General features: G+C 38.8%; 2 protein-coding genes across 6 annotated transcripts in view; both read right to left on the bottom strand.

The window, feature by feature from the left end:
- Positions 1-14,988, bottom strand: part of GXYLT1 (glucoside xylosyltransferase 1) — a 40,255-nt gene extending 25,267 nt beyond the window's left edge. The window contains exons 1-2 of one of the 4 annotated variants that reach the window (XM_036297809.1): positions 14,650-14,988; positions 5,830-5,922 (exon numbers count right to left, since the gene is read on the bottom strand). In XM_036297809.1, the coding sequence (XP_036153702.1) occupies positions 5,830-5,922; positions 14,650-14,870 (314 nt within the window). In that variant the 5' untranslated portion in view covers positions 14,871-14,988. Of the gene's footprint in view, positions 1-3,060; positions 3,149-4,912; positions 5,062-5,829; positions 5,923-14,649 lie in introns of those variants that run through there. The other 3 variants (XM_036297807.1, XM_036297810.1, XM_036297808.1) reach the window with 3 other exon arrangements.
- A 2,620-nt stretch (positions 14,989-17,608) lies between these two features.
- YAF2 (YY1 associated factor 2) overlaps positions 17,609-26,087 on the bottom strand; it is a 120,479-nt gene continuing 112,000 nt past the window's right edge. Inside the window, exons 4-5 of one of the 2 annotated variants that reach the window (XR_004965753.1) lie at positions 25,108-25,604; positions 17,609-18,058 (exon numbers count right to left, since the gene is read on the bottom strand). Coding sequence is in view for 1 of the 2 variants with exons in the window: in XM_036297289.1 (XP_036153182.1) it covers positions 25,367-25,604 (238 nt within the window). In the remaining variant the exon portion in view is untranslated. Of the gene's footprint in view, positions 18,059-23,825; positions 25,605-26,087 lie in introns of those variants that run through there. The other variant, XM_036297289.1, reaches the window with a different exon arrangement.

Below are 26,087 nucleotides of genomic sequence, written 5' to 3'. Positions count from 1 at the left end.
GTTGCCAATGTCTGCCATGTTTTGTGCCGCCCCCTGGTGGTCAGCACACATCATAGGGAGCGGTCAAACTCCTGGTCGAACTTTCGGTCAAGGGGACAATTTGCACATTAGGCTTTTATTGGATAGGATAGGTGATTTGAACAAGAATAGCCAATGGATGTTAAAACCACATATCAAAGTATTATCCCCACACATTACAAAGGGGATAAAGATACTTTTACAAGTTTACAAATGTAATATCACCACCTTAATTACATGATCAAACTTAACCAATAATGTTATTTAAACTTATGACCCCATAGGCCTCCTGAGAGCAGGCCCAAAGAGGAGCACAGTATCTATTATGAGTATTCCTGCCAAAAATCCTAAAACCAATCATGAGTAGACAGACAAATCTAAATAAAGGGATAGTCTAAAAAACAAAACACAACACAAATATCAAATCATGAAGGATACCATCACTGCCCAAAAGGCGGAGGTAATACTATTTTACAGGGAAAGAGACTTTTAAAGAAATCTAACAACTGAATGCAATATATAACTCTTGAGTGGATCCTGAATGAGGGAGGAAAGACATAAAGTTCATTAACAGAAAAATAAAGAAATATGAATATGAATATATAGTCTGTCAGTGTTAAGCAACCTGAAGTTAACAATTTTATTACGCTTCTACTGGAGAATGTCCTTGTTCTTAGGAGCTGCAAGCTGAACACATGTAACTAGGTGGGTGTAACAGGGCTGCAGCTGTCTCTCAAATGGTTCAGCCAAAAAAAAAAAAAAAAGCTGGTAAAACATAATGTTAATTAATAATAGATAAATAGCTAGCTGAAGGGTATGTAGTGTGCTTGCTATACTGTTCTCATAACCTTTGAGGATTTGAAACTAATGGAAGTAAAATGCTGAGAGGGGGAAATCAGAAAAAAATACTATTTAAAGAATATTTTACAGGTTTTAGCAATTAATACTTATATTTAATATAGAATTAAAAAATAAAATCAATAAACTATTCTTTAAAAATTTTTTAATTCTATATTAAATATAAGCATTAATTGCTAAAACATAATTTAAAACAACCTATTAAAAAATAAAATTACCTGTAAATATATATTTCTTAAAATGAACATGTGACCACTCAAGAGAAGACAGATAACATTAAATTCACCTATACCCATAGACTCCATGAACTGAAAATTGATTCCCACCATAAAGAGAAAGATTAAGTATTTTAAAAATTCAACTCTTAGAAAAATTAGTATATTAAAACAATATTTATAATAATACTAAAATTAAGAGATTGCATAATGAAAAGAGAACTAAAAATTAAAAATGAAATAAATTAGGAAGATATTTGTGATCCATGGCAAAAGCAGAATATATAATTCTATGAGTTCATAAAATAAGCACTAAAAATTCAATAGGTAAAATATCAATATAGAAAAAATTTAAAAGCTAAATAAATATGGAAATATATTCAACAAATAATCAACAACATATAAATCAGAAACAAGCCATCATTTTACCCTATTATGTGGTAAAATTATAACTCCCAATAATGCGCTTAAGGTTATGGAGACACCAGTAGATTCACACAAACCTGGTGCACATTTAAATCCATATAATTTTTATTTTTATTTTATTTTTTTTTTAAATATATTTTATTGATTTTTTACAGAGAGGAAGGGAGAGAGATAGAGTTAGAAACATCGATGAGAGAGGAACATCGATCAGCTGCCTTCTGCACACCTCCCACTGGGGATGTGCCCGCAACCCAGGTACATGCCCTTGACCGAAATCGAACCTGGGACCTTTCAGTCCGCAAGCCGAGGCTCTATCCACCGAGCCAAACCGGTTTCGGCTAAATCCATATAATTTTTAGAACATAATATAATAATTCATTCTTTGTAATGAATATGTGAACTCCTTTCATATGCCAGACACTGGGGACAAGCAGGAAAGCCACAATCCTTACCTCACACAAATTTACAACCTTGGTGAAAAGACAGAATTTTAAAAGATTTAATCAGAAATAATGGTAACTGCTTAAAATAGAAAAAAAATGAGACTGCTCAAGAAGCTTACTACACAAACATGTAGGCTAGTCTGAAAGTGCTGAGGAAAATCATTAGTTATTTACTGGTTGCCAAGCACCAGTAAAAAAAAAAAAAATCAATAAACTATTCTTTAAAAAAAATAAATAAAAATTTTACATTAAATATAAGTATTAATTGCTAAAACATAACTTACATGATGAATACAATGTGCTATCTATCTGTAAAGTCAACAGTCTACAAGATGATTCAGAACCACAACCAATGAAATAGGTAAAATAATACAGAAGATACAGAGAAGGCAGGAGCAGTGGCAGGGAAGGGAGATCACACTAGCTGGGTAAGACGGCGATGAGCATGACAGATAAGGCAACAGGAAGGAAGAGGCCGGCAGGAGCAACTGTGAAAGGGAAAGGGTAGAAGTGTCACTGTGGACTGACATGTGAAAGTCAGTTGTAAACCAAGATTCAATAGCTGGATAAGAAGTGATGAGCCTGGTAGATAAGGCAACAGGAAGGAGGAGGCCGTCAGAAGCAACTGTGAAGGGAGACCAGTAGAAGAGTCTTGTGGACTGACAGGTGAAAGTCAGTCGTAAACCAAGATACAATCTACAGATGACGGAAAGTGGGAGGAGCTAGACCACGAGTTCAGGTCTGAACAAGAGTGTCTGAGGCATCTGAATCAGCAAGGTAAAATAACCAACATGCAGCTGGAAATACAGTTGTGGAACTCAAAAAAGAGATCTGGACTAGAGACACCAGTTAAACAGATTATCCTCCGTGGGGAGAGGAAAGAGCAGAGTTCTAAGGAACTTCAATGTTTAGGAGTTGGGAATAGAGAAAGGAGTTCAGATCAAAGAGCTGAGGACACTGGTCTCCAGAGCCATAGACTGGTGGAGTTGAAAGAAAGAAGAAGTGGTCACCAGTGTCAAACGGACAAGAAAAGTGAGATGAGGCCCAGAAGAACAGTACGGAGGCAGGGGTGACTTCAATGAGAGGCAGGCGCTGCTCACAGTGGACTGAGGTGTGAAGGATGGGTTGGTTGGTTGGTTGGTTGGTTGGTAGGTAGAAGTAAGCCAGTAGACACTCTTAAGATGTTTGCTGGTAACGGGAAAGAGAGTAAATAAGAGACAATTTTCTTTTTTATGTTATTTTATGTTCATTGTATAATAAATTGGGAGAAAATAATCCTCCCAGATAAACATTGATCAAAGTATAATTATATAAAGAACTAGAGGCCCGATGCACGAAAATTCGTGCAGAGGAGGCCTTCCTTCCCCACCACCCCCCTGCCAGCACCAGCTTCCCTCTGGCACCCGGGACCCAGGCTTCCCTCCTCCGGCCACTGGCAAGCACCCAGGACCCGGACTGCTTCCCTCAGGTCACCCGCAGGCACCCGGGACCCAAGCTGGCTTCCCTCTGGTCACCCGCAGGCACCCGGGACCCGGGCGGGCTTCCCTCCGGCCCCCCCACAGGCACCCGGGACCCAAGCTGGCTTCCCTCTGGTCACCCGCAGGCACCCGGGACCCGGGCGGGCTTCCCTCTGGTCACCCGCAGGCACCCGGGACCCGGGCGGGCTTCCCTCTGGTCACCCGCAGGCACCCGGGACCCAAGCTGGCTTCCCTCAGGTCACCTGCAGGCACCCGGGACCCGGGCGGGTTTCTCTCTGGCCCCGGCTTCCTCAGGAAGGACGTCCGGAAGATGCCCAGTCTAATTAGCATGTTACCCTTTTATTATTATACATAGATAGATTCAAATTGGCAAAGCAGGGACAGGCCTGGGAAGAAGAAAGTGGTGCCAGCTAGGTCCCCACTGGTGCCAGGCAAAATCTGAGACCTAAGGGGACAGTAAAAGGGAATTTCAAAGAAGCTTTACCTCTTTGAAGTAAAGAGGTGGGGCAGACAAGACAACCTCTTGGAGTCAGGGAAAAGGGGGTATTACTTAGAACAAACACTGAAATGGAGGGAGGGAGGGAGTGATGTGGCCATTATATGGCGTTCTGGCTTGGCTGTGTGTGTGAAGAGAATGAGTTAAGTGTGAGGGATCCTAAGTTCTAAGTAAGAAACAAAATGGTTACAGATATATAGTATGGATTCAATATTACAAGTAAAGAGTGTAACAGAGAAGTGTAACTTTTAAAACCTCAAATTCAGGAGAGTAACAAGCACAAGGGTTTACATTATATATTCATTCACATGTAATTCCTTCCAGGGACTGGAGAAGCCAAAGCAAAAGGAATAACAATAAGCAGAGGCTCTGGGATTCAGACCAGGTCCACTTCCCTGGGCTTCTCTTGCAGTTGAGAAGGAAGATTATTCCTCATGCCTTATGATTATAACTTACAAAAGAGTCTGGGTTGTATAGATCAGAGTATATGGAAGTTTTCAAACTTACCAAGCTTCTGGAGTGAGGAATTTATGGCACAAGGCTGAAAACAGCAAGGTGGCGCTTGTCAAGGCTCTATTCATTTAGCAGACTTTTATAAGAATGAAAAATATGGAGCCCCAATTCTCCAAAATTATGATCAAGCTGAAGGGTAAGATTAACTTTCAAAAGGATAAGATCATTTTTAAAAGTCTGAATAATCTGATTTGACTCATCCATATTAGAATGTCAATCTTACCATAGCAATGAGATATAACTAAAATATCTGATTTCAACGATTTCTTCCCAGTAGTTCATGAAACACATAATGTATTGGGAATATAAGAATTTTAAAATACATACTATTACATATTAAAAATGTGTATTAGTTCTTCCCACCTAGACTACTTCACCTCCTGTCCTTGAGCCTATTCATCATGCAGTAGCTCCCTCCAGGAAGCCTTCCCTGATGCCTTAAGGTGATCCCACCTGATGACTCACCTGTTTCTCCCATCATCATAGCTATTTATAATACATCACCCTCTGCAATCTCAGGTTTACTAGCTCCAGTCAGAATGCAAGCTCTAGAAGGATGAAGCCATATTAACTAGACTCACAGTCTGGTTCTCAGCACGTAGCACTGTGCCTGGCAAACTGAATGAGTAAAATTTAATGACTCACAAGACACAGTAAAAGTAGGTGACTCTCAAATTTTACCTTTGGGAAGAGCATTTCAGGCTACCGCCTCTCTCTCCCCTGTCACTATCTCAGGGAGAGAGGCTGATGTCTCATTCAATACTTGCTTCTTTCATTGAAAGTTAGAGCAAGAAAGGGACCAGAGAGGTCAGCCAATCCAGTGCCTTCCTTATGCAGAGAAGTGAACAAGGCCAAACTATTCAGGAATTTAAGAGATCAATAAACAATGCCATATCATTTGCTCCTTCATTAAACCCTGATCTTTATCCTCCCACTCCCCAATATTCAATCTCCGCTAATAACCAAAATAATTCTTGCCCAGGTGTCCCCATCCACTTACAAAACGTTTGTTTAATACCAACTTAAATTAAATGTCACATATATGTATATATCTCTGTAAATATCAGTGGAAGTCTATCTTAAACCACCTATTTATCACTTGTTACCTAAAATTAAATCATAAATTCTAAGAACAGTGGTATATTTATCATAATAACATCTAAAAATATTAGAGCATCTTATATGCATTATGTACTAAAAAATAGCAATAACTACAAAGTAGGGGGAAAAACACAGAAAAACTAGAAAATAAATCATTTACTTGTATGATAATATATTACAGGGGAAAAAACATTTTTATATCCTATTTATTATCAAAAATGTATCTACTATCTAATCTTACCTACACTGACTGATCTGCCAATTAAATATTAAGTGCCTACCTAATAGCCGCTTCCCAAAAGCAGTTCATTCCACAAACATCAGAGGGCAGCATCCAATAGGGATTCCAGTAACACAGAGAGAAATCTTTACACCTAACAGGGTAAGACAGAAATAGAGTCCTAAGTATTTTAGTTTAAAACTAACAAGGAATTTACCCGAACACATAACTTACTATTCTATTTTACAGCAATAAAACTGCAAATCCAATTTTGCAAATTCAATATTGCTACAGTAATTTGAGGATTTTTGAAAATTGATTTCTCCATTACTTAGGGTACCATTATTTTAAATAGAACTTTAAAACCTTAGGGTGGAATATACAACAGATTGGAAACCAGTTTCCTAGTCAGGAACTCTCCTAATATATTAAAATCCCCTCCTTACATGACACAGAAAATACAAGAGGACATCTAAAATTTTCCTTCTGCCCTGGATGGTTTTGCTCAGTGGTTGGAGCACCAGCCCATGGACCAAAGGGTCTCGGGTTCTATTCCCAGTCAAAGGCACGTACCTCGGTTGCAGGGGTGTGGGAGGCAACCATCTCTCTCACATCTGTTTCTCTCCTCCCCCCGCCCCCCTCCTCTCTCTAAAATAATCAGTGGAAAGAATATCCTCCAGTGAGAATTAATTAAGAAAATAAAATTAAAATTTCCTTCATGAACTACACATATTCCCCTTAGAATAAAATCCATTTTAGCCAAACAAAATATTTGCTTATCCTGAAGCAAAACTAAAATGCCACAAATGCTGATGAAAGGCAAGAGGAACTTTAAATGTTTTCAAATTAATCCTCAATCAAAGCTTCTTATATGGTGTTTCAAATTGAAAAAATAAGAAATCATGGCTCGGTTTCATTATCTACATTATGTCAGTTTTGTTATATTATACACACTAAAATGGAGGCTCAAATGTGTTCTTTCTCCTTCAATGGCAGGTTGGAGCAAAAAACAAAACAATGCTTCATGTTACAAAAAGTATGTTTTTCACTTTTATTCCTTTTCAAAACAGTCTAGTTTGAAATCACTACAGTGGAGGCCTGGGTATTAAATTAACCAAGTATGAACTCAGGGTGAGGTACTAAGCCAGGTCACCTCATATCCCATCACCCTGAAGCTTTGTTTTCTCTCCACGGATTCAATTATAAGTTACTGTTCTTACAAGGAAAAGGTCTATGTAATTTCAGATTTGCAGAGATCTCTGATCATATCTCTCACTAGTGCCAATGCCTCACACCAGACCTATTAAATCAATCTCCAAGAACAGGGTCAGGCACTGGTGGCTTTTAAAATGCTGCCTAAGTAATTCTGTACACTACTGCATAAAACTACAGTCTAAATTTTAAAATCAATGGGGAAAAGTTACATTGCAATCTGATTTTCCTTTAAAGGAACACCCTTTTCAAACATAACATAAAATGTTACATACATTAATGTAGGTGGTTGATAAATCAGAAAAAAAGGAGCTGTGTGCAGACCAGTAAAACACACAAGTTGATCAGGAAACTTATGTTTGTCCCTTCCCTGACATGTTTATGAGTTTTTTAAGACTTGCATTTCATACCAGAGACACAGGCTCAGTAGTGGTGGTAAGAGTTCTTTTTAGATTCAAGTGTTTTCACATCCCTTTAAGCCTCACAACAAACCTGTTCAAACAGGTATCTCCATCCTTCAGATTCAGACATGATCACGGTTTTCTTTCAACAAATCCACAATTCACTGATAATCAATCCTAAAGTGCACCTTTGTTCCAAGAAGGAAATAACTAATCTGGTTATTCCATCTCTCCATGTCAAAACTTACAACAGTAGAAAATGGACAATAAACTATCAAAGAAAATTACTCCCTAATTAAATTTTTCTATAAAAGTTATTGCTTAAAATTACGTAATAATACCATTTTTTGCTTCAACTTACAATCCTCAATCACTCAGCCCTAGGCAACCACAAATCTATTTTCTGTCTCCATAGATTTTGCCTGTTACTGGCATTTCACATAAACGGAATCATATAATATGTGACCTTTTGAGTCTGATTTCATTTACTGGCATAATACTTTCAAGGTTCACCCAGTGTAGCATTTATCAGTACACTCCATTCCTTTTATAGCCAAACAATGTTCCATTTTATGGATGGATATACACGTTTTGTTTATCTATTCATCAGGTGATAGACATTTGGGCTGTTTCCCAATTTTTACTATTATATATAATGCTATTATGACTATTCATGCAGTTTTTCTGTGAGCACATGTTTGCAATTCTTTTGAGTGTACACTTAAAAGTGGACTTGCCAAATCATGTAATCACTGTCAAGATGAAGCTACAGGTAAAAAAGTTAAGTTTTAGTAAGTTTCTTGACTATAACTTACTATCAGAAAACACAGTTAATAGAGGATGGTTTTCTGCCTTTCTTTAATGGGGATGTAAAACATAAGCACTAGTGAGTACACATGCTTTTTTTTTTTTTAATCATAAAACACTGAGGTGCTGCTGGCAAAAGGTGGCATAATTTAAAGTGTCTTACCTCCCAAATTTATATTCTCTTATGAAAAATTGATTTTAAAAATTAAGATACGGAGTAGAAACTCATTACATACAGTAATTGTTACTATAAGCAATAAATTAAGAAAGGCAGTTGTAGCTTCAGGCCAAAAAAAATAATAATAAAGCTTAAAAATACTGGAAAATAAAGGTAGTTATCCAAGTTCTGGTTATTAATTGCTTTTTCTTTTATTCCTTAAAGCTATTAGAAATGGATACTAGATATATAACATTCAAAAAACAGTAATCCTATTAAATACTTTTAATGGAGCAAAACTGTAAGCTAAGCTAAGTGGGTATGTCTTCAGTAAACAGTGATATAAAAAGTCAGACAAGTCCATAAATGCAGTATTTTCACTGTGAATCAAATTGAAATAGAACTTTTCTGTGGCTCATCCTCAACTTTCTTATGGCTTAAAGTTTCTAGCTCTAGAAAGATGGCTTGTCCAAAAGCAAACTGATCAGTGGTAGCACAAAGGATCTGCATCCTCATTGTGTGATTACATGAATTAACATCTGTAATAAAATTACACAAAATTGCACATACAAATGAGTGCATGTAAAACTGGTGATACCTAAAAACTGAAGTATGGGTTGTTCAATGTCAAATTTTGGGGTTATAATATTACATTATATTGATACATACATATTCCAGATATAGTAGTATATAAGGTTTTACGTATATATAGTGGTATGCAACATTTTACTGCTGAGGGAAAATGAGTGAACATGGGGTAACTCAGCCACTTCCTGTGGACTTACACATCAAAAGTTTAAAAAAATAAAGCTGGCCAAAAATAAAATTCCCAAAAATTTCAGCACTTGAAAAACGTTACAAAAATTGAGACATTTCATGCTGTAGATTAAAGTGAACATTTAACACAATGCTCACCACAATATCAGTTCTCAAACTTAAAGTTTCTTTAAAAACCTAAATCTGATCATGGACAGTCTTTCTATACTTTTTAATTAAACTGAAAAAAAGCTTTTCTTCTTATCAAAATGTCTATGAGGCTTTAGTGAAAACTATGCACAACTTACAGAGTCAGGGATAAGTTCAGGCATATCCAGCATGAGAATGTGGAAGCTTGAATGAGGTGCCACAAGCCAACAGTGCAACTGCCAGGCACGGATCAGCTGCGGAAAAGGAGCCCATCCATGCCCATGAGACTGACACAGCACCATTCTTTGAAGATCAGAGCCTGGGTCACTCATCTTCAACTAAAACTTGTCTCCAGACAACTTCAATTAATTTCTAGTTTCTTTTCTCCTAAGTCTCAAATTTCATGAATACTCAGGAAGTGGGAAAAGGACTGCTTACATATAAATGGCACTAAACAATATTAATCTATCTATCTATCTATCTATCTATCTATATATATATATATATAAAAGCCTAAGCAACCATTCAACCATTTGACTGGTAGCTATGATGCGCACTAACCACCAGGGGGGAGACGCTCAACGCACAGGCATGGAAACATGGAATAGACTGATGAATCTCAGAGGGAAGGGGGAAGGGGGAAGGGAGAAGGGGGAAGGGGAGGAAGAGATTAACCAAAGATCTTATATGCATACTAGAGGCCCGGTGCACGGATTCTACTGGGGTCCCTCGGCCTGGACTGCGGGGATCAGGCTGAAACTGGCAATCCAACATCCCCCGAGGGGTCCAGGATTATGAGAGGGTGCAGGCCAGGCCAAGGGACCCCACCGGTGCATGGTGCACCGGTCCTCTAGTATTAGATAACCATTTCTAAAATAAGTTAGCATCACATTGTACCCCCTCCCAGAAAAAAAAAAAAAATGCTGGATTAAAGATTTAAATGTAAAAAAGTTTGGGAGGGGGGCACCCTCTTGTTAGAAATGACAAAAGTAAAAACAATAAAGGAGAAAAACTGTCTATCTGAATGTATAAGACTTTTAAGCTCCACATGGTATACAAACTGAAAAAAAATTAATTTAACATGGGGGGGGAAGTACACTCAACAGGTATGGCTGATAATAATCTTAATGTTTTAAAATAGGATTTCTAAATCAAAAGTATACATTTCTCATTAGCCTAATCACTTTCCCCTGCAAAAGCACAGAACAATATTTTAATTAATTAATTATTAGCCAGGTTTGTGCTAAACACTTTACACCTTTTAATTATTAGCCAGGTTTCTGCTAAACACTTTACACCTATGTGAAATATGATCTTCAATGCACAAAAATTACAAGGTGTAGAGAAGTGCTTTTATACAAGTTGTCTCTACATTAACAAAGTGGAGAATTATAGTCAATATTACTGTAATAAGTATGTATGGTGCCAGGAGGGTAAGAGACTTATCAAGGCATCACTTTGTAAATTATGTGTCTAACTACTATGCTGTACACCCAAAATCAATCTTAAAAAAATATTGAATGTCAACTATAATTGAAAAAAAAAAAAAAAAAACTTTTTTGCCGAAACCGGTTTGGCTCAGTGGATAGAGCGTCGGCCTGCGGACTGAGAGGTCCCAGGTTCGATTCCGGTCAAGGGCATGTACCTGGGTTGCGGGCATATCCCCAGTAGGAGATGTGCAGGAGGCAGCTGATCGATGATTCTCTCTCATCGATGTTTCTAACTCTCTATCTCTCTCCCTTCCTCTCTGTAAAAAATCAATAAAATATAAAAAAAAAAAAAAAAAACTTTTTTAAAGCAGAGATTAAGGTGACTTTAGTAATTCAACCTTCTTCATTGGTCACTCCCCCAACTCCTCTCTTCTTAAAAAATAACTTTTACCTCTAACTGATGAGGAAATGTGTTCAAGGTTAACACAGCCTGTAAATGATAAAGCTGAAATATGTGTCTCCAAAACCCTTATACTTGCCGCTCTAAATTCTCTATGAAACCTACTAGCGTTCCCAGGATGAGCAGAAATAACAACTCGATGGCCTACCCAGATCTGAAAATCAGTCACACTAAGGGCATGGACAGTCCAGGAATGGTATCACTGAAATGCTTCGTGTTTGTTGATTCCCTGTGGCTAATATGCTGTACAGTCACAACAGGATGAGATCTTGAAAATCACTGTCAAGATTCACCAGTGAAATTTGAGAATTTAATCACCCTGAGTAGCTAAAGTCGCAAAATGGCACATAACTCCTTCACAGAAGCACTGAGGCCTGGCTATAGTATCTGCTTTCGGTTGAATAACTTAATACAGTCTGTCCCATACTGAATAGCTTAAGAGTTTCTCTAGGAGCAAGAACCACTGCCCACCCACCATTCTTCCCCTCCTCTGAGGCACCCATCACTCCTCTCCAACACCAAACATAGGATTCTCTCCACCACAGGGATATGCAAGCAACACAAAGCCAGACCATCAGAGGTCCCCATTCCAGGCATCGCTGAGTGGTCCACCGTGGACATATGAAGAAAGGAAGAGCAATGAGTTCCTTTCCCTAGAATTTTCTACTTGAGATTAGAGAAGAAACACTGCAAGGAGCACTCCATGAACCAGGCCTGTCTACAGTGGAAGAGAATTGAGAGTCCCCAGTCCTTGAGGTCCCTGAAGATGCCTGGGGATTTTTCCTTCAGTATTGTTCCTTCCAGCAACCCACATAAGCCTATAAATGTCTATTTTTGCTTAAGTGAGTTTTATTGGATTTTAATCATTGACAACTCAGAATCCTGACTATTACAAATTCTGACTCTAAGACCTTTGCATTTTCTAAATACCAAAATAATGGATTCAAATGGAATGCACTAATCAATAACAGATTTCACTAAAAAACTGTTCTGTCATTTTCGTTTTCACTCTGAGTACTTGGTAAGACCTTTCCAAGTATTTGTTGTCATGGAATTCCGTGCAACCAGTATTTTCTGTAAGAGTTGACCAATGGACCCTGTTGGGTATAAAACTAGATCCCATGTATTAAACAAAAGAAAGAAATGATGGACTTCCATCTTTCAAGTAAGAGAGCCTCAAAAAAGGTAAGAATACAATGATAATCAAGTCCTACAGAAAAAGGGAAGATTATGTTTGCCTCATAGCCCCTTTCTCCACTGATGAAACACTACAGACTAGGTTCTTATCACAGCAGCTTCATAGAAAGAGCACTTGGAGAGCAATCAAAGGATATATAATTTTTAATCCTGGTCCAATCCAAAGATCGATGCCCTATGAACCTTGGTCAAATGATTTAAACACAGGAAAAGAGGTGACGGATGCCTACTCCATATCCTACAATAGTCAAAGAAGTTGCCTGAAGTCTATGAGAAATCTAAAAAGATGTTGTAAGTGATAATATCTAAAGAGTCCTGATGTCTTAGGAATTCTCAGGACCTTAATCAAAGCATAGGGTAAAAACATGACAACACAGCTTTCCCACCTTGTCCCTCTGCCCAAACTTCTTATGCATGAACATGTGGTGGAATGTCTTTCATCAGTTTTACAAAGACTTTAGTTCTTTTTAGTTACGCCTTTAGTTTTAACGTAGATGTTTGCCCCATTTAAAATGAGGAGTTATGCTGCTCAGGGGACCTGTAATGTCCAGCTTTTGGGTTGACTCTACTCTGACACATCAAAATTAAAATTTCAGTGATGGTTCTATAAAATAAAAATTTATTAAAGTGGAGGTGCTTATTTTCTAAACGGCAAACAAAGGCACTGTGTTAAAATTAGCTGATCACGCCCTAGCTGGCTTGGCTCAGGGGATAGAGCTTTGGCCTACGGACTGAAGGGTCCCTGGTTCAATTCCGGCCAAGGGCACATGCCTGGGTTGCCGGCTTGATCCCCAGTGGGAGGCGTGCAGGAGGCAGCCAATCAATGATTCTCTCTCATCATTGATGTTTCTATCTCAATCTCTCCTTCTCCCTTCCTCTCTGAAATCAATAAAGAAATATATTTTTTAAAAAATTAAAAAAATACATTTAAAAAATGATCAAGCAAATACAATTTATAAAAATCTGCCACAAAATAAAGTATACGGGAGACAAAGCACTGAAAATGAATGTCACTCTATCGAAGTGAAATGCTAATACCATCGTATTATTTCACTCAGTGGTTTGATTAAAATGTTGCTTCTACATAATTCTAGCCAATACCAAAATAATTTCGTTTCCACAATTTACAATGCTTCACAGTCACATAAACCGCTTCTTTGCACGAGTATTTTTCATGACCTCATCCCTCGGCTTCAAGTCACCGCCTCTCCCAAGACAGATAACTTGAGCTTACAAACCTGGCTCTGGAAGTGGTTCTGCTTTTATGAATACAGTGCTCATGTCCTAGGAATTCGCCTGACTGTAATCAAATCAGAGGGCAAAAACAGGACCACTTCCATGCTCCTCTGCCCAAACGCCCCTTTCATTTGGGGAAGGGTCAACTCTCCAAAGAAGGTTCAACAGCCCAGTCTCGCGGCACCCGCTCCTCCTTCCAAACCCACACTTTGGATATGAAAGCAGCCTTTGCCTCTCCCAAAGGGGACAGAGGCTCTGGTCGCTCCCAGAGGTGCCCACAGGTAAGAGTCTGTCCTCGAGGAAGTGGAAACGCTCGGATTCTATTAAAGCATTCATCACGCGTTGCACTCTTTTCTCCACTTACATCGCAAGCCGACTCCAACTCGGGCAGCGATTTGTGAAAACCCACCTCAACCATTCTGCTGCTTTTTAAAGGCCCATTTTTAAAGATGTCTCTCTCCCCCATCTCACAAAAGGCGTGGGCATGTTAAGCATCGCTCATCTTCTTTAACTTGCTGTAAGTTTCAGAACAGATTGTTTCCTAAGGAAAAATCCAATCAGCCTAAGTGCTCTGTCCAGATTTAACTAACCGACTCGTAATGACAAATTTAAACGTTAACCCACAAAAATTAGACTCCCCATTCTGGAGGGGGTGAAAAAAAACAATTGAACTAGGGCGCCAGCCTGATGCTTAAGATCTCAACCTGAACTCCATGGAAACAAGAGGGAATGCCGACTCGTCCTACAGCAGGGAGGCTTTTGTGAGGCACCTCTGATTTTCACGGAACCCCTTTTTAAAACGCCAACTGCCAATTAAAGTTGAAAATCAATTTCTTCTACATTAAAGAGCGCAGAAGGAATGGGTCGAAGGCAAACACCAAAGTGTGGGGTGCGCTCAGGCCGGAGCGGCGCCGGGCACCCCCCGAGCTGGAGGGAAAAGGGGGGAAAAGGGGGTCGGAGACCGCGGCCAGGGAGCGGGCGGCGCGGGACGGCCCCGCGCGCAGACCCGGCCAGGCCGACCCCCGCGCCCCGCGCCCGCTCGCCCCCCACCCGCCACGCGGGACCCGACCCGTACCTGTGCGCCCCGCCGGGGTGCGCCGCCGTGGCCGCGCTGCCCGCCCCTCTCGCGGCGCCCCGTCCTCCGCCCGCGAGCCAGGAAGCCACTCGGGCCTGCGGCTTCCCGCCGCCGCCGCCCGCGCCTTCCTCCGGGGACAGGGCGAGCTGGCTGAAGGCGTAGAGGAGCGAGCAGAAGCCGCAGGCCAGGCACAGCACCGCGAGGCGCAGGTAGCGCCGCATCGTGCCGGCCCTCGCCTCCTCCCGCCGCCGCCGCGCCCGCCGCGAAGGAGAGCGGAGGGAGCGGCACCGCGCAGCCGCGGGCGCAACAAGTTCCTCCGCCGCCGCGGCCGCGAGCCACCCGCCCTCCGCCCCCGCCGCCGCCGCCGCCTCCGCGCCGCCGCGCGCTCCTCCCCGAGGGGCGGGCCGGGCCGCACGCGCCGGCGCACTGAGCGCGAGAGGGCTGGGCGCGCAGGTCCCGGCTCCCGGAGGCGCCGGCCCCGCGGGGCATCGGGGAGACGCCCACCCGGGCGTCCCGGGCTCTGAACTGCACTGGAGGCGCGTGGTGAAATGAACCGGGCGTTGGAGACAGCTGCTGACCCAAGTCCAATGGACGGGTCTCTGCTGCGCAGCTCGTGATGTTGAGCAACCTAAGTTCTAGGAGCCTGTGTTTTCGTCTCTAAATGGAGAGAGCATCCTCCTCACGGGGAGGTTGTAAAGACTAAGTTGCTCAACGCACATAAAACGCCCTTCCCTTAGCAGGCACATGACTAAGCCGTTTTTTTCAGCTCGCTCATCCCCAGCAGGGACTTCCCCAGACTCTAAGTTTGTATAAATCTGTCTTTTAGAGCCGTTTCACCAGGGACCTCATCATCTTGTAATACTGTTGGGAATGCTTATTTTCCCTCCCAAGTCTTGGGCAGCAAGAAGGGCACCGGGTGTTAGACCGGTGGGGTCAGACCGCACCTGGGTTCAGCAACCTCAATACTGGAGCCTTGCTAAGAAAGAATTCAGAGCCAAGACTCAAACTGTAAAAGAACATTTCTTTGTAAAATCATAGCGATGGAAGTGATTCATAGAAGAAATGGGTTTAGGAAACAAGCTATAGGGCCCTTGGAGCTTAGAAGTGAGGAAGGTAATGAATGGTAAGGTGCCTGGGGGTCAGGGGAGGAGGCAGGGAAAGGGGGATGCTCCTCCTAAGGGTTTCAAGGGTGGAAATTAAAGGGGAGGTCCCAGGGAAGATCTCCAGAGAATATTCATCAGCTTTCCAGGTGTGCTGTTTCAGGATCCTGGTCTCCACTGATTGATTCGTTGGTGCCAGTGTAGGGGGACAGTGCATTTGGTGCTGAGGTGAGCCATGGCCTTGCTTGTCTGATTTTGCTGCTTTTCTGGGCCTGGAGCTGAAATACACCTGAGGCCTAGATGTTATTCCTAGAGAGGAAAGGTCATGGAATCCACACAGCATGACCAGCAAGATGCTAGGGGGGCAAGGTCACCTGGGTATGAGGTCCCACACTACAACTGTCCTTGGCTAGATGCCCAGGGCTTTCTGCCCTGGTGGCCTGTACCTGGCCCATCGTCCTTGCTCTGCTCATGTCTGTCTAACTGCCTAGTCACAGGAGCTGGTTAAGCTGAGGTCCCTCCTTTTACATCTTTTTGACCTTCCTCACAACTCATTCGCACATTCAAAACAATTTCATATTTTCCCTACAGAGCTTTCTCTTCAGCTATGAGTTTCTTCTTCCTCTTCCTCAGCCATAGTCCTACTCCATTTGCTCAGTGGGCATTTACAGAGCACCACTATGTGCAAAGTGCTGTGTGAGTACCTTGGAGTATAGAGACTCTGGGTTGGAGTGTAGGGTGGAACAGTGGATACTTGTTAAGTACAATACAGACATTCGGATGTAAGCCGGTAAAGGTGTGGACACACACACACAAAGGAACAATCAGTTCCACTGTGGGTGTGGTCAAGAGAAACTTCTTAGCAAAGTTGGTCCTAGTCTTGGGGAGGATTGGGGGCAGGGTGTGTGTTGGGGGGGAGGGGGGGCATTAAGGTAATTCCAGGCTGGGGGAATCAATGAAATAGGCCCTTGTGCTTAGTGAACTGCGAGAAGTTTGATACTACAGCTAAGTGAATGCAAGAGATGATATGATCAGCGATAAGACTGTAGAAGTTGAAGGGGCCAGATACTTGAGTGCCTTGTTTAGTATGCCAAGGAGTTTGAACTTACTCTGGCAGATAATGGTGGGCCACTGAAGGTTTTTTTTTAATTAGGAAGTAACATGATCGAATTTGCCTCTTAGGGAGCAGATTCTGGCTGGGACAGAGATTGAGACTGGAGCCAGAAAGCAGCTACAGTACCGAAAAGTGAAGAAAAGGAAGTTTTGCGCGCGCGCGCGCGCGCACACACACACACACACACACACACACACACACACAAACCAGGGAGAAAAATCATGCTGTTAAATTGTTCAAATTGCATTTGGAGCTCTGGAGAGTTTGGCGATGAGAAACAAGGTGGGGAAGTGCTATGTAATTTAACAACAGTTCTCCATTTGAAATTCCTACACCAAAAAAGTGCTGGCTCTGTGACCAGGGGATGTCACTAAACATTTTTTTTTTTTTCCAAATATATATTTTATTGATTTCAGACAGGAAGGGAGAATGAGAGGGAGATAGAAACATCCATGATGAGGGAATCATGGATCAGCTGCCTCCCGCACGCCCCCTACTGGGGATCGAGCCCGCAACCTGGGCATGTGCCCTGACGGGGAATCGAACCTTCTGGTTCATACCACTGAGCCACGCCGGCCGGGCAGTCACTAAACACTTTAAGCCAGTTTCTTCCCCTATAAAAGAAAAGGTCTTGCCTTACCTGACAAAAAATGAAAAACTAGCATTGTATCAAGATGTGTGAATAGAATGAAAACATACACTTATTCATTCAATAAACATTTATTGAATATATTCTACATGCCAGACAAAGGGCTAGAGTGTACTGCCCTCAAAGGGGAGACAGGCAGATAAAAACGAAGACAATTTTAAGTTATTCCTTCCACTACACCTTACAATTCTTAGAGAAATAAACGCAAGGAGATACAAAGAGTGGTAAGCATTTATAAGAAGGGAAAATAGATTTTGAGAGAAAAAAACTAAAGAATACGACACTAAGAAACTAGAGTAAGAATTAGTACTCAAATCAAGGATGTTTAATATAAAGGGGTGCTAACTACAATTATTCTCTAGCTCCACAAAGAAATTAAATGTAGTAAAAATAAAAAATAATTTCATGACCCACAGATTGTTAAACTACTGGAATGGCAGTTTTCATTTCTGCAACCATTTATGGGGAGAGCATATCCAGAAGAATAATCCATTTACTTGACATCAGGGTCCTGGACCATATCCTCCCTTTAGGCTCCTTTTAATCCTGTAATTAAAAAGGAAATTCTGTTGAAAAAGTATATAAGGTATTCCAAAAATAGAAATGATTTTTGTATTACTCACATGCTATCTTAAGTGGTTGTCTTGGAGTGTAAGGAGCTGTGTGCATGCCCTTGTGATCATTTTTGGGTTTCACATTACATTTTCATATTTCTAAAATTAAATTTAGATTATTTTAGATGATATTTGGGATATCTTAATGTTATAATAGTTTACTATGTGTATGTACATATTCCTAAACCTATTTTTTCATGTCTAGACCATCCTCTTAATTTTCTAATAACAGGCTGGCTATATCCAAATTTTTAATCAATTTTGATCTTCCTTTCATGCTGTCAAAAAGGTAAATTTAGGCAGATAAAAAGAAATCTAAAAGTAGCAATATCTGTTGTTTAAATTACGGAGATAGAGCTCTTTCCCATGATCTGGAAAACTCTCAGATTCAGATCTCAAGAATTATTATACTCAAAAGATTAATCTTGATTTTTTTAGAGCTCCTATTACATGTTGGATATATAATAGACATTCAATTCATGAGTGTTTTTATTTTTTTTATGTCTTCTCTAAGTCTCTCTAAACTTCAGGTTCTGCTCAGTCTTTCTTTCTCATCTCTATTTACACTGAGTACTTGATTCTTAAAAAAAGACATCCTATTGGGGAAAAGGTAAATTCTATACCTTTTCAGAGTAAAGTTCTAGAACATTTTTATGTAACTTCTACTTTATAAAGGTCTATGCATAATCTAATTTAATCCTTATAACATTTATATGAAGTAGGATATATTTTCTTTTAAATAAGAAGAAACCTGAAATTTAGAAAAGTTTGTTAACCACATCGCTAATAATGAAGATCCATAATTTGAATGAAAATCTTTGAGGATACAAAGGCCATGTTTGTTTTTTCCATTATACCATGTTGTCTCACTATGAACAAATAAATGCTAACCTGAGTGATGCAAATTAAAAAACAACAATACAATGTTATATGAAAACCTCTTAGACTGATCTTGGAGGTTCAAATAAAATTTAAAATCAGAGAAAGACAAGTCAGATTAGTTATAGAGTACAAAGAATCAGAAACTCAGACTAAAAGTAAAAATTATCACCTCCAGTAGGCCTCTAATGAAATTTCTCCATTTTCCAGTCTACTTCCTAGAAACCTTGTTGGACTGAAGGAAAAAGTTGGAAAATAATAGTCATTTTAAGCAAAAAGTATTTCATTTTAAGTGTTCGTTCAGACCAGTAAATGTGGGGAAAGAGGAGGGTCAGGAAGAGAAGGAAAGAGTACAAAACTAAAAAAGCTCAGCTACAGGCCACAAGATTGGAAAAAGTGGTAGTAGAAATCCAATGAATGGGGACACCTCCTAAATGATCCCAGAATTTAGCTGGCATTTCATCCACAAGGGAGAGTATGGAGGAGTTGGAGTGGGGGAGGGAGTAAAGACTATCCTATGGACCATCCCTGTATTTTTCCCTGGTTCAATCTTCACCCCCATTATTACAACAGATTATAATTTACTAGAGGCCCGGTGCAATTCATGCACAGGTCGGGTAGGGGGAAGAGGGGCCATAGGTGGTTGGCTGGCCGACCTCGCCCCCTGGCCGAACTCCTGGTGGAAGGGACAATTTGCATATTAGCCTTTTATTATATAGGATTACTTTAAAATAAATGTTGTCAGTGAAATTAAAAGCTGGATTTGCAGGGAAATTTACTCATGGGGAAAATTAGATTTAAAAAGCACATGCACAAATTCTAACCCAGGTTCCCAAAAATTGAAGGCTGAAAATAAAGAATTCGATACCATCACACTTCAGTCCTATGTTGTTTAGTTTCTTCTTTTTTTTTACATTTCCATATTTTATTTTTAATAAAGTAAAAAAAAATCTTTTGCTCTAATTTAAATATCCCTTAAATTATTTATCTTATCGGGCACTGGGAACAATAGGTTTGTTGTTTTTTTATTTACTCTTATTAAAGATCAAAAACTACCTCGTTAGGCCTGAGGTCAGGTCACTCTGCTCTTGAAGTCAGTCTCCTTTTCTAAAAAAACATTTTCACTGCCATTTTTGAAGTATTCTCCTCCCAAACTGGTTTTAAACAGTAACCCAACTCTTCTCAATCTTGCTGACTTCAAAGTAAACACAGGCTCATTCAATGCTGTTATTATAAATTAAAAGAGGACTATGAAAATAATACACAGTAGAAAGTCTAAGTGAATAAATCTTGATATCCAGCTTTGTTTCTGATTCTCTTGCTAAAGGAAGTAATGAAAGTATAAAGATGGTAGGTAGCTTTCATCCCAACTCCCGACTTCTAAGTAGGTCAGCAGATCTAAACCAAGGTATAATCTCAAGACCTGTCAAACTCATCTATTGTTTCCACTCATCAGGAATTCCTGCTGAGAGGCACCACTTTATTGGCTCCTTGACCCAAGAAGTTCCCGTTGGGCTTATCCTCACACCTTTTTTTTAGCTTTTTAAAAAAGTGTCACTATTCAACCTTATTACAGAAGAAATTTGAGGAACTTTAGAATGACACAAGGAAAAACATGAGATAAAAATCAGAATCTAGAAGACTGAAGAATAACAAATCAGAATATAGACATGCAGGCAATGGAGCCCTACATAATTGTTAAAAGCAAGCTTCCTTTTAATGAGATTTCTCACAACTAAAATAAACATCGAAGACAATTAATGATTTGTATTGTCCATAAGAAAAAGGCAAATTGATTTATCAGAAGTAAGTATTTTCCTGAAACAGGTTTGAATACAATTTCCCATTTGGATTGAGTGATGTAATGTTCCCTCAATAATCTTCACAAAAAGGCAATAGCAAACCTCATTCAGCTGTTCATTGATTTTTAAAAGTATGGGAAAGTGATAATCTCACATTATATGGCTTAAAGTTTTAAACTTTTGGAAATTTGAGCTGGAATAATGAAATGGTGCTGGCTAAAACTACTTGTTGACACCTAATATCAGCTGCAACTATGAGATGAGATCTAGTGTGGGCTTGCAGTGAAGATGAATTTTCTAGAAGCAAAGGCGTGACAAATACACCCAGCTCAGTGCTACTTCTGTATCTTACATATAGTTATTGTTGCAGTGATGGCATTGTAATAATTCACAGATCTCTCCTGTAAGAGTTCCCTATCTTTGTCCTCTTGGTAACCAATTCCTAGCCAGTGCCTTGTACACAAAACATACCCAATAAATGTTCAGAGTTGAATAATACTGATGTAAAGAAATCCTAGATTAGGAAATACTGAAAGTATTACAATGGAAGAACAGTTACTATAATCTACAACTCCTACTAACGTTGGAGCAGGGATCACACCACCAGAGAAGATTCAGAACATGGAACGTCCATGGCACTGAAAGCTTTCAAAGCTATCTTTGATTTTTTCCATAGAAGTACCTGCATTGTCACAGCATTTCGTATGCTCCAGGATTGGCCTATTCCATAAAGGCAGGAATATCTGCACTGGCTAAGTAGAATGCCATATTACAAACATAATGCTTAAATTACCTGGGTTAGTGGGGATGTGAGTTCAGGGAAGTATTCATATAATTCAAGGTAAAACTTCTCTATGGCAGCTTTTTAAAATTAACTGGCTTTGAAGAAAACTGTTCTAAAGTTATCACATACTGCTGCCCTAGTAAAAAGTCTACTAAACACCACTGAAACTTTAATGACTGAGTCATTATGATGATTTATCACAGAATGTTTTTCAAGTATTTTCAGAGACAAAGATATTCTAAGTTCCATTTGTTCTCTCTCCCTCCCCCTCCCATCCCCTCTTCCTCCTAGTGATTTTTCTCTATCATCCAGATAGCACCCCAATGCCCCATTTTCTAATTTCTGCTATTATTTGTGCTTTGTTTCTCCCCTTCTTCCCTCATTTTCTCCCATTCGTATTCTCCCTTGCCTTTGATATTAGTAGGGCTTATTTTTTCATCAATAGCAATTGAGGGAATTCTTTTCCTTCTGCTTTTACAAAATGATCCTATATTCTGCAACCTTCGTTGTCTCTTGATTCTGCTCAGCTATATTTGACACAGATAACTTTTCTACACGTCAATTTTCTACATTTGTTGTTCCAGACAACTGAAGGTGCCTCTGGTTATGTGGGGGGAGGGCAATGCTAACAGGTCAAAGTATTATTTTATGGTTATCCTTATCCTTATCTTTACACAAACTCACTTTTCTTTTTTCGCTTAATTTTCAAAGTACAGTACAGAAATTGTCATCAATCTCACTGCTCCTATATCAGGTGTTAAAAGATTCTGGAAAAAAAGATAAGTTGCAGACCAAAAAAATAAGTAAAAAAGGGCCTTAGTAGAAACTAAAACTTCTAGACCATTTAGCATTAATGCATATAATATGCAGAAACTACATTTTTAGGCAATAAGGGTTTTTACCTAAAAGAAAGGTAATAAATATGCAATCAACTTAGAAAAGCTGAGGTTTTTCTTCCTTTCTCATTGTTTTCACTTTGCTATCATCACTATAATCTTAGGAAAGCATTTAATAAATATAAAACCTTTATTAAGTCAACTATTTCTACTGTGTAATACAAAAGGCTTTAAGAGTATGTATTCTTGTATGCCTCAAATTATATCTTCACTCTTATATCAAAATAAGGTAATAAACTCTGAAAAACATCCAAATTCTCTTTTTGTATGGAATTTGGATAAAAGAACCCACTGCTACTATCGCAGGGTACATTGATGAAACAGAGCTAAAAATGCACCCTAAGCCCAGGCTCTGAATCTTTTTGCATATTTTAATATTAGGTTTTCAGGTGGGATTTGGGCCTGCTTCCTCGTTTGGAAGTGTTTGAGGTAGGGTGAAATGAAGGCAGGCGAAGATGATTATGATTAATGAAAGGAAAACAAAATTTTAAACTAGGCAACTCAGTTCATTTCTGCCGTCTCCTAGTGCATACCATCAGGTTCTTTAATTATGGAAAAATAGCTGGTCTAGGATCAGAGCAAACATCTGATGCAGAAAATTCAGTGTAACCTATAGAACACAATTCCTTTCTGTCATACAAGAGGGTATGGAAATGATTTCTGTTACAAATTGTTTTTTGTATTTTTGTAATGAAATTTTACCAGTTAAGATAGTAATGGCTCACATTTATTAAGCATCTAGTATGTGTCAGGTAATTGTTAAGAACTTTATATGGATTGACACTTAATCATCCCAACAACCCTATGAGTTAAATATGATTATCATCACCCTGTTTAATAGATGGGAAGTGACCTTGAGTAATGAGTAATTTACCCAAGGTCGCTTAGGTTCTACAACAGGGATTCAAATGCCAAACACCAGTTAGTACTTTAATTTCCATGCTACATTATCTTCCCACCAATATAGAAAGATGACTATGCCACCCCCATTCAGGTAAAATCCCACCCTCTGTCAGATTTGTCTCTTTTGCAGTCCATTGAAAATACATTCTGAAAGTATTTGAATATCATCAGAAGACCCAGTACCTCTAAAGCATAGTTTTGACTTAAAATTTATAATATTTTCCCTATTAATATTATTTGTAATTTTTGCTATGTCTAAAAATAAGCATATTTTAAAAAACATCTGAAATATGGTAAAAAAAAAAAAATAAGACAGAAAAAACTTCATGTTTTTTAAAAGAACATAACCAGTTAGTTGCAGTTCCACTGAAAGTATCTGATAATAAAAACAAATTTTAATTTTTCATTTAACAACACTAAAGAATGAGGTATATAAATGTTTTAATCACAGACTTTTACTGTATGCAATTAACTATATTTCACAACTAGCATCTTACAAAAATGACAGTACCATTGTGCCTGTAAAAAGTACTGCAATAAAACAGAAAATTACATTATCACATGAAACCACCATATATCACAACTGTCAGGGTCTACAGTTTTATTTTTTTCTTAAAATGCTATCATGATGTCTTTATGTGATATTTTGTATCCAAGTTATGTTGTTAAGTTCATTGATATTGCAGAAGTCTCCTACAGGTGGCTATATATTAAGTAAATGGCTAAGAAAAAGCAGGAGACCTTAGGAGAATTTAAGAAGTACTGTGTGGTTTCTAGGTTTGATTTTTAAATATAACATAAAACACTTTATTAGTTGTAAACAAAAATGCAAAATCTGTAGTCATAAAAATATTTTATTCATAACTTTACATAATAGTAAGTGGAGCTGTAAATATTTATTTTGGGATATTGATAAATGCATAAACTGGCAGTTGTGTCTGAAAATAGGGCACTATGATTTTCATAAGAATTGTTACATTTAATAAGGGGCCAATTAAACTGATTTAAAACTAGTTTTTTTCCCAGTTCTGTGCAACAGTTGTCATTTCTGTATTTATTAGATTCATACTTCTATAACCCTGGATAAAGTTTGGGGCGAGGAAACAGTGATAGAACTATTAAGTTAAAGCTTTTCCAAAATTGCAGCTTTTAAAATATGGCAGGTTTCTTTTCTCTTCTGCTTTTGTCAAATGCTTATAATTATTTGAATTTTAATATTTTATATAATACAGAAAATACCAGTGTTCAATGACAATAGCACTAAACTTGAATTATAAAGCTAAATAATCAATGTTTTATTGTTTACTAGTCTGAGAGTAAACATTACAACAAATGAATGTTTTGAAAGCAAAAAAAAAAAAGGGAGGTAAAACCAGAAACATAATTCAGGAAAAAATAATTTAGCAAAATGTGTCAAAAATATTGGCAACGGTTCATACAAATTCTTTATTTAATAACAGTTTTTCTATTTAACCACACCAAGTACCAGCAGGTGTATTAAGAGGATAGCCATTAAGAAAATCCTGTTGCAGCAATAGTTGATTAAGTTGATCTTTGACTTGTATACATATAACTATTTGTTTCACAATTCTCAAATAATACATATTTAGGCAGGTTGCACTATGTTATAAAAATTTAACTTCGTTACATGCCAATAGTAGAGAATTCAAGAATTATGTGTTAGAATTCACTAAACTAAAAGTGAAAATAGACTTACCAATAACACTGCATAATGAATAATTCAACCACATTTTCATGGCACCTTTAATTGTGGAGACCAAAATGTTAAAGTCTGGAAATGTTTGGTAGGCATAGATTGCAATCAAATCTAACAAATTCTAACAAATTTCTCTTTTATGCAAAATGCAAATTATGAATTGTGCATGAATATGTTTGTCATGAAAATGTGGTACTTCTTGGCATAATCTGTATATTTGCATGATATGAATGAACTAAGAAGTTGGAGAAAATAAACTTTAATGGGATTCTCCATTCAATGATGAGGCTTCTCCTCTAGGTGAAGATGACCTGGACATTCCCCTCTCTGTGTTATCAGGACTAGAGCCACTCTGATTGTGCTGATCTGCAGAAGCAGCACTAGATGCAGGCGGTGACTTCGTTTTCTCCTTAAAGTCTGTAATAATGACTGTCAGATCTCCAACGGTAACTTCCAAATGCTGAGCACTACTCCGATCCACATTTTTCAATCTTGGCCTAAACACACAAAAAATGATATAATTTTAAACTAGCTTTTCTGGCTACTAACTTTCTGTGCACATAATGAACAAGTTAGGTAAGAACAACAAAATGAACATATCTATGTTTAAAGCTCTACATTCATGTGTATCTAGCCACAAAAATATCATTAAATGTTTCAAATCATTAACATTAATCAAACTACTCACTCATGAATCTTCTTCGTGACAAAAAACTGTGACACTGAAAGTAACAGGCTGGCTCTTAATTGTACTTTTATAGCTTTATCATAATTTTGCAGATAGGTTACAAATTTTTTTTAAAACAAATGTTGTAGAAGGGCAATGATATAGTTACATCACAGAGGAAGCCGGTAACAGCTAAGGTTACATTATATGCGGGGCTGTTACTCCTTTGATGTGCGTGGCTAAGGGCATCAAGATTGTCTATTCTGCCTGAACCCATGACCATTTTGACTGATTAAAGCCCATGCAAATATCT

The sequence above is a fragment of the Myotis myotis genome, unplaced genomic scaffold (assembly GCF_014108235.1).
Source record: "Myotis myotis isolate mMyoMyo1 unplaced genomic scaffold, mMyoMyo1.p scaffold_m19_p_3, whole genome shotgun sequence".
Lineage (NCBI taxonomy): Eukaryota > Metazoa > Chordata > Mammalia > Chiroptera > Vespertilionidae > Myotis > Myotis myotis.
This window is presented reverse-complemented; position numbering and strand designations above follow the sequence as displayed.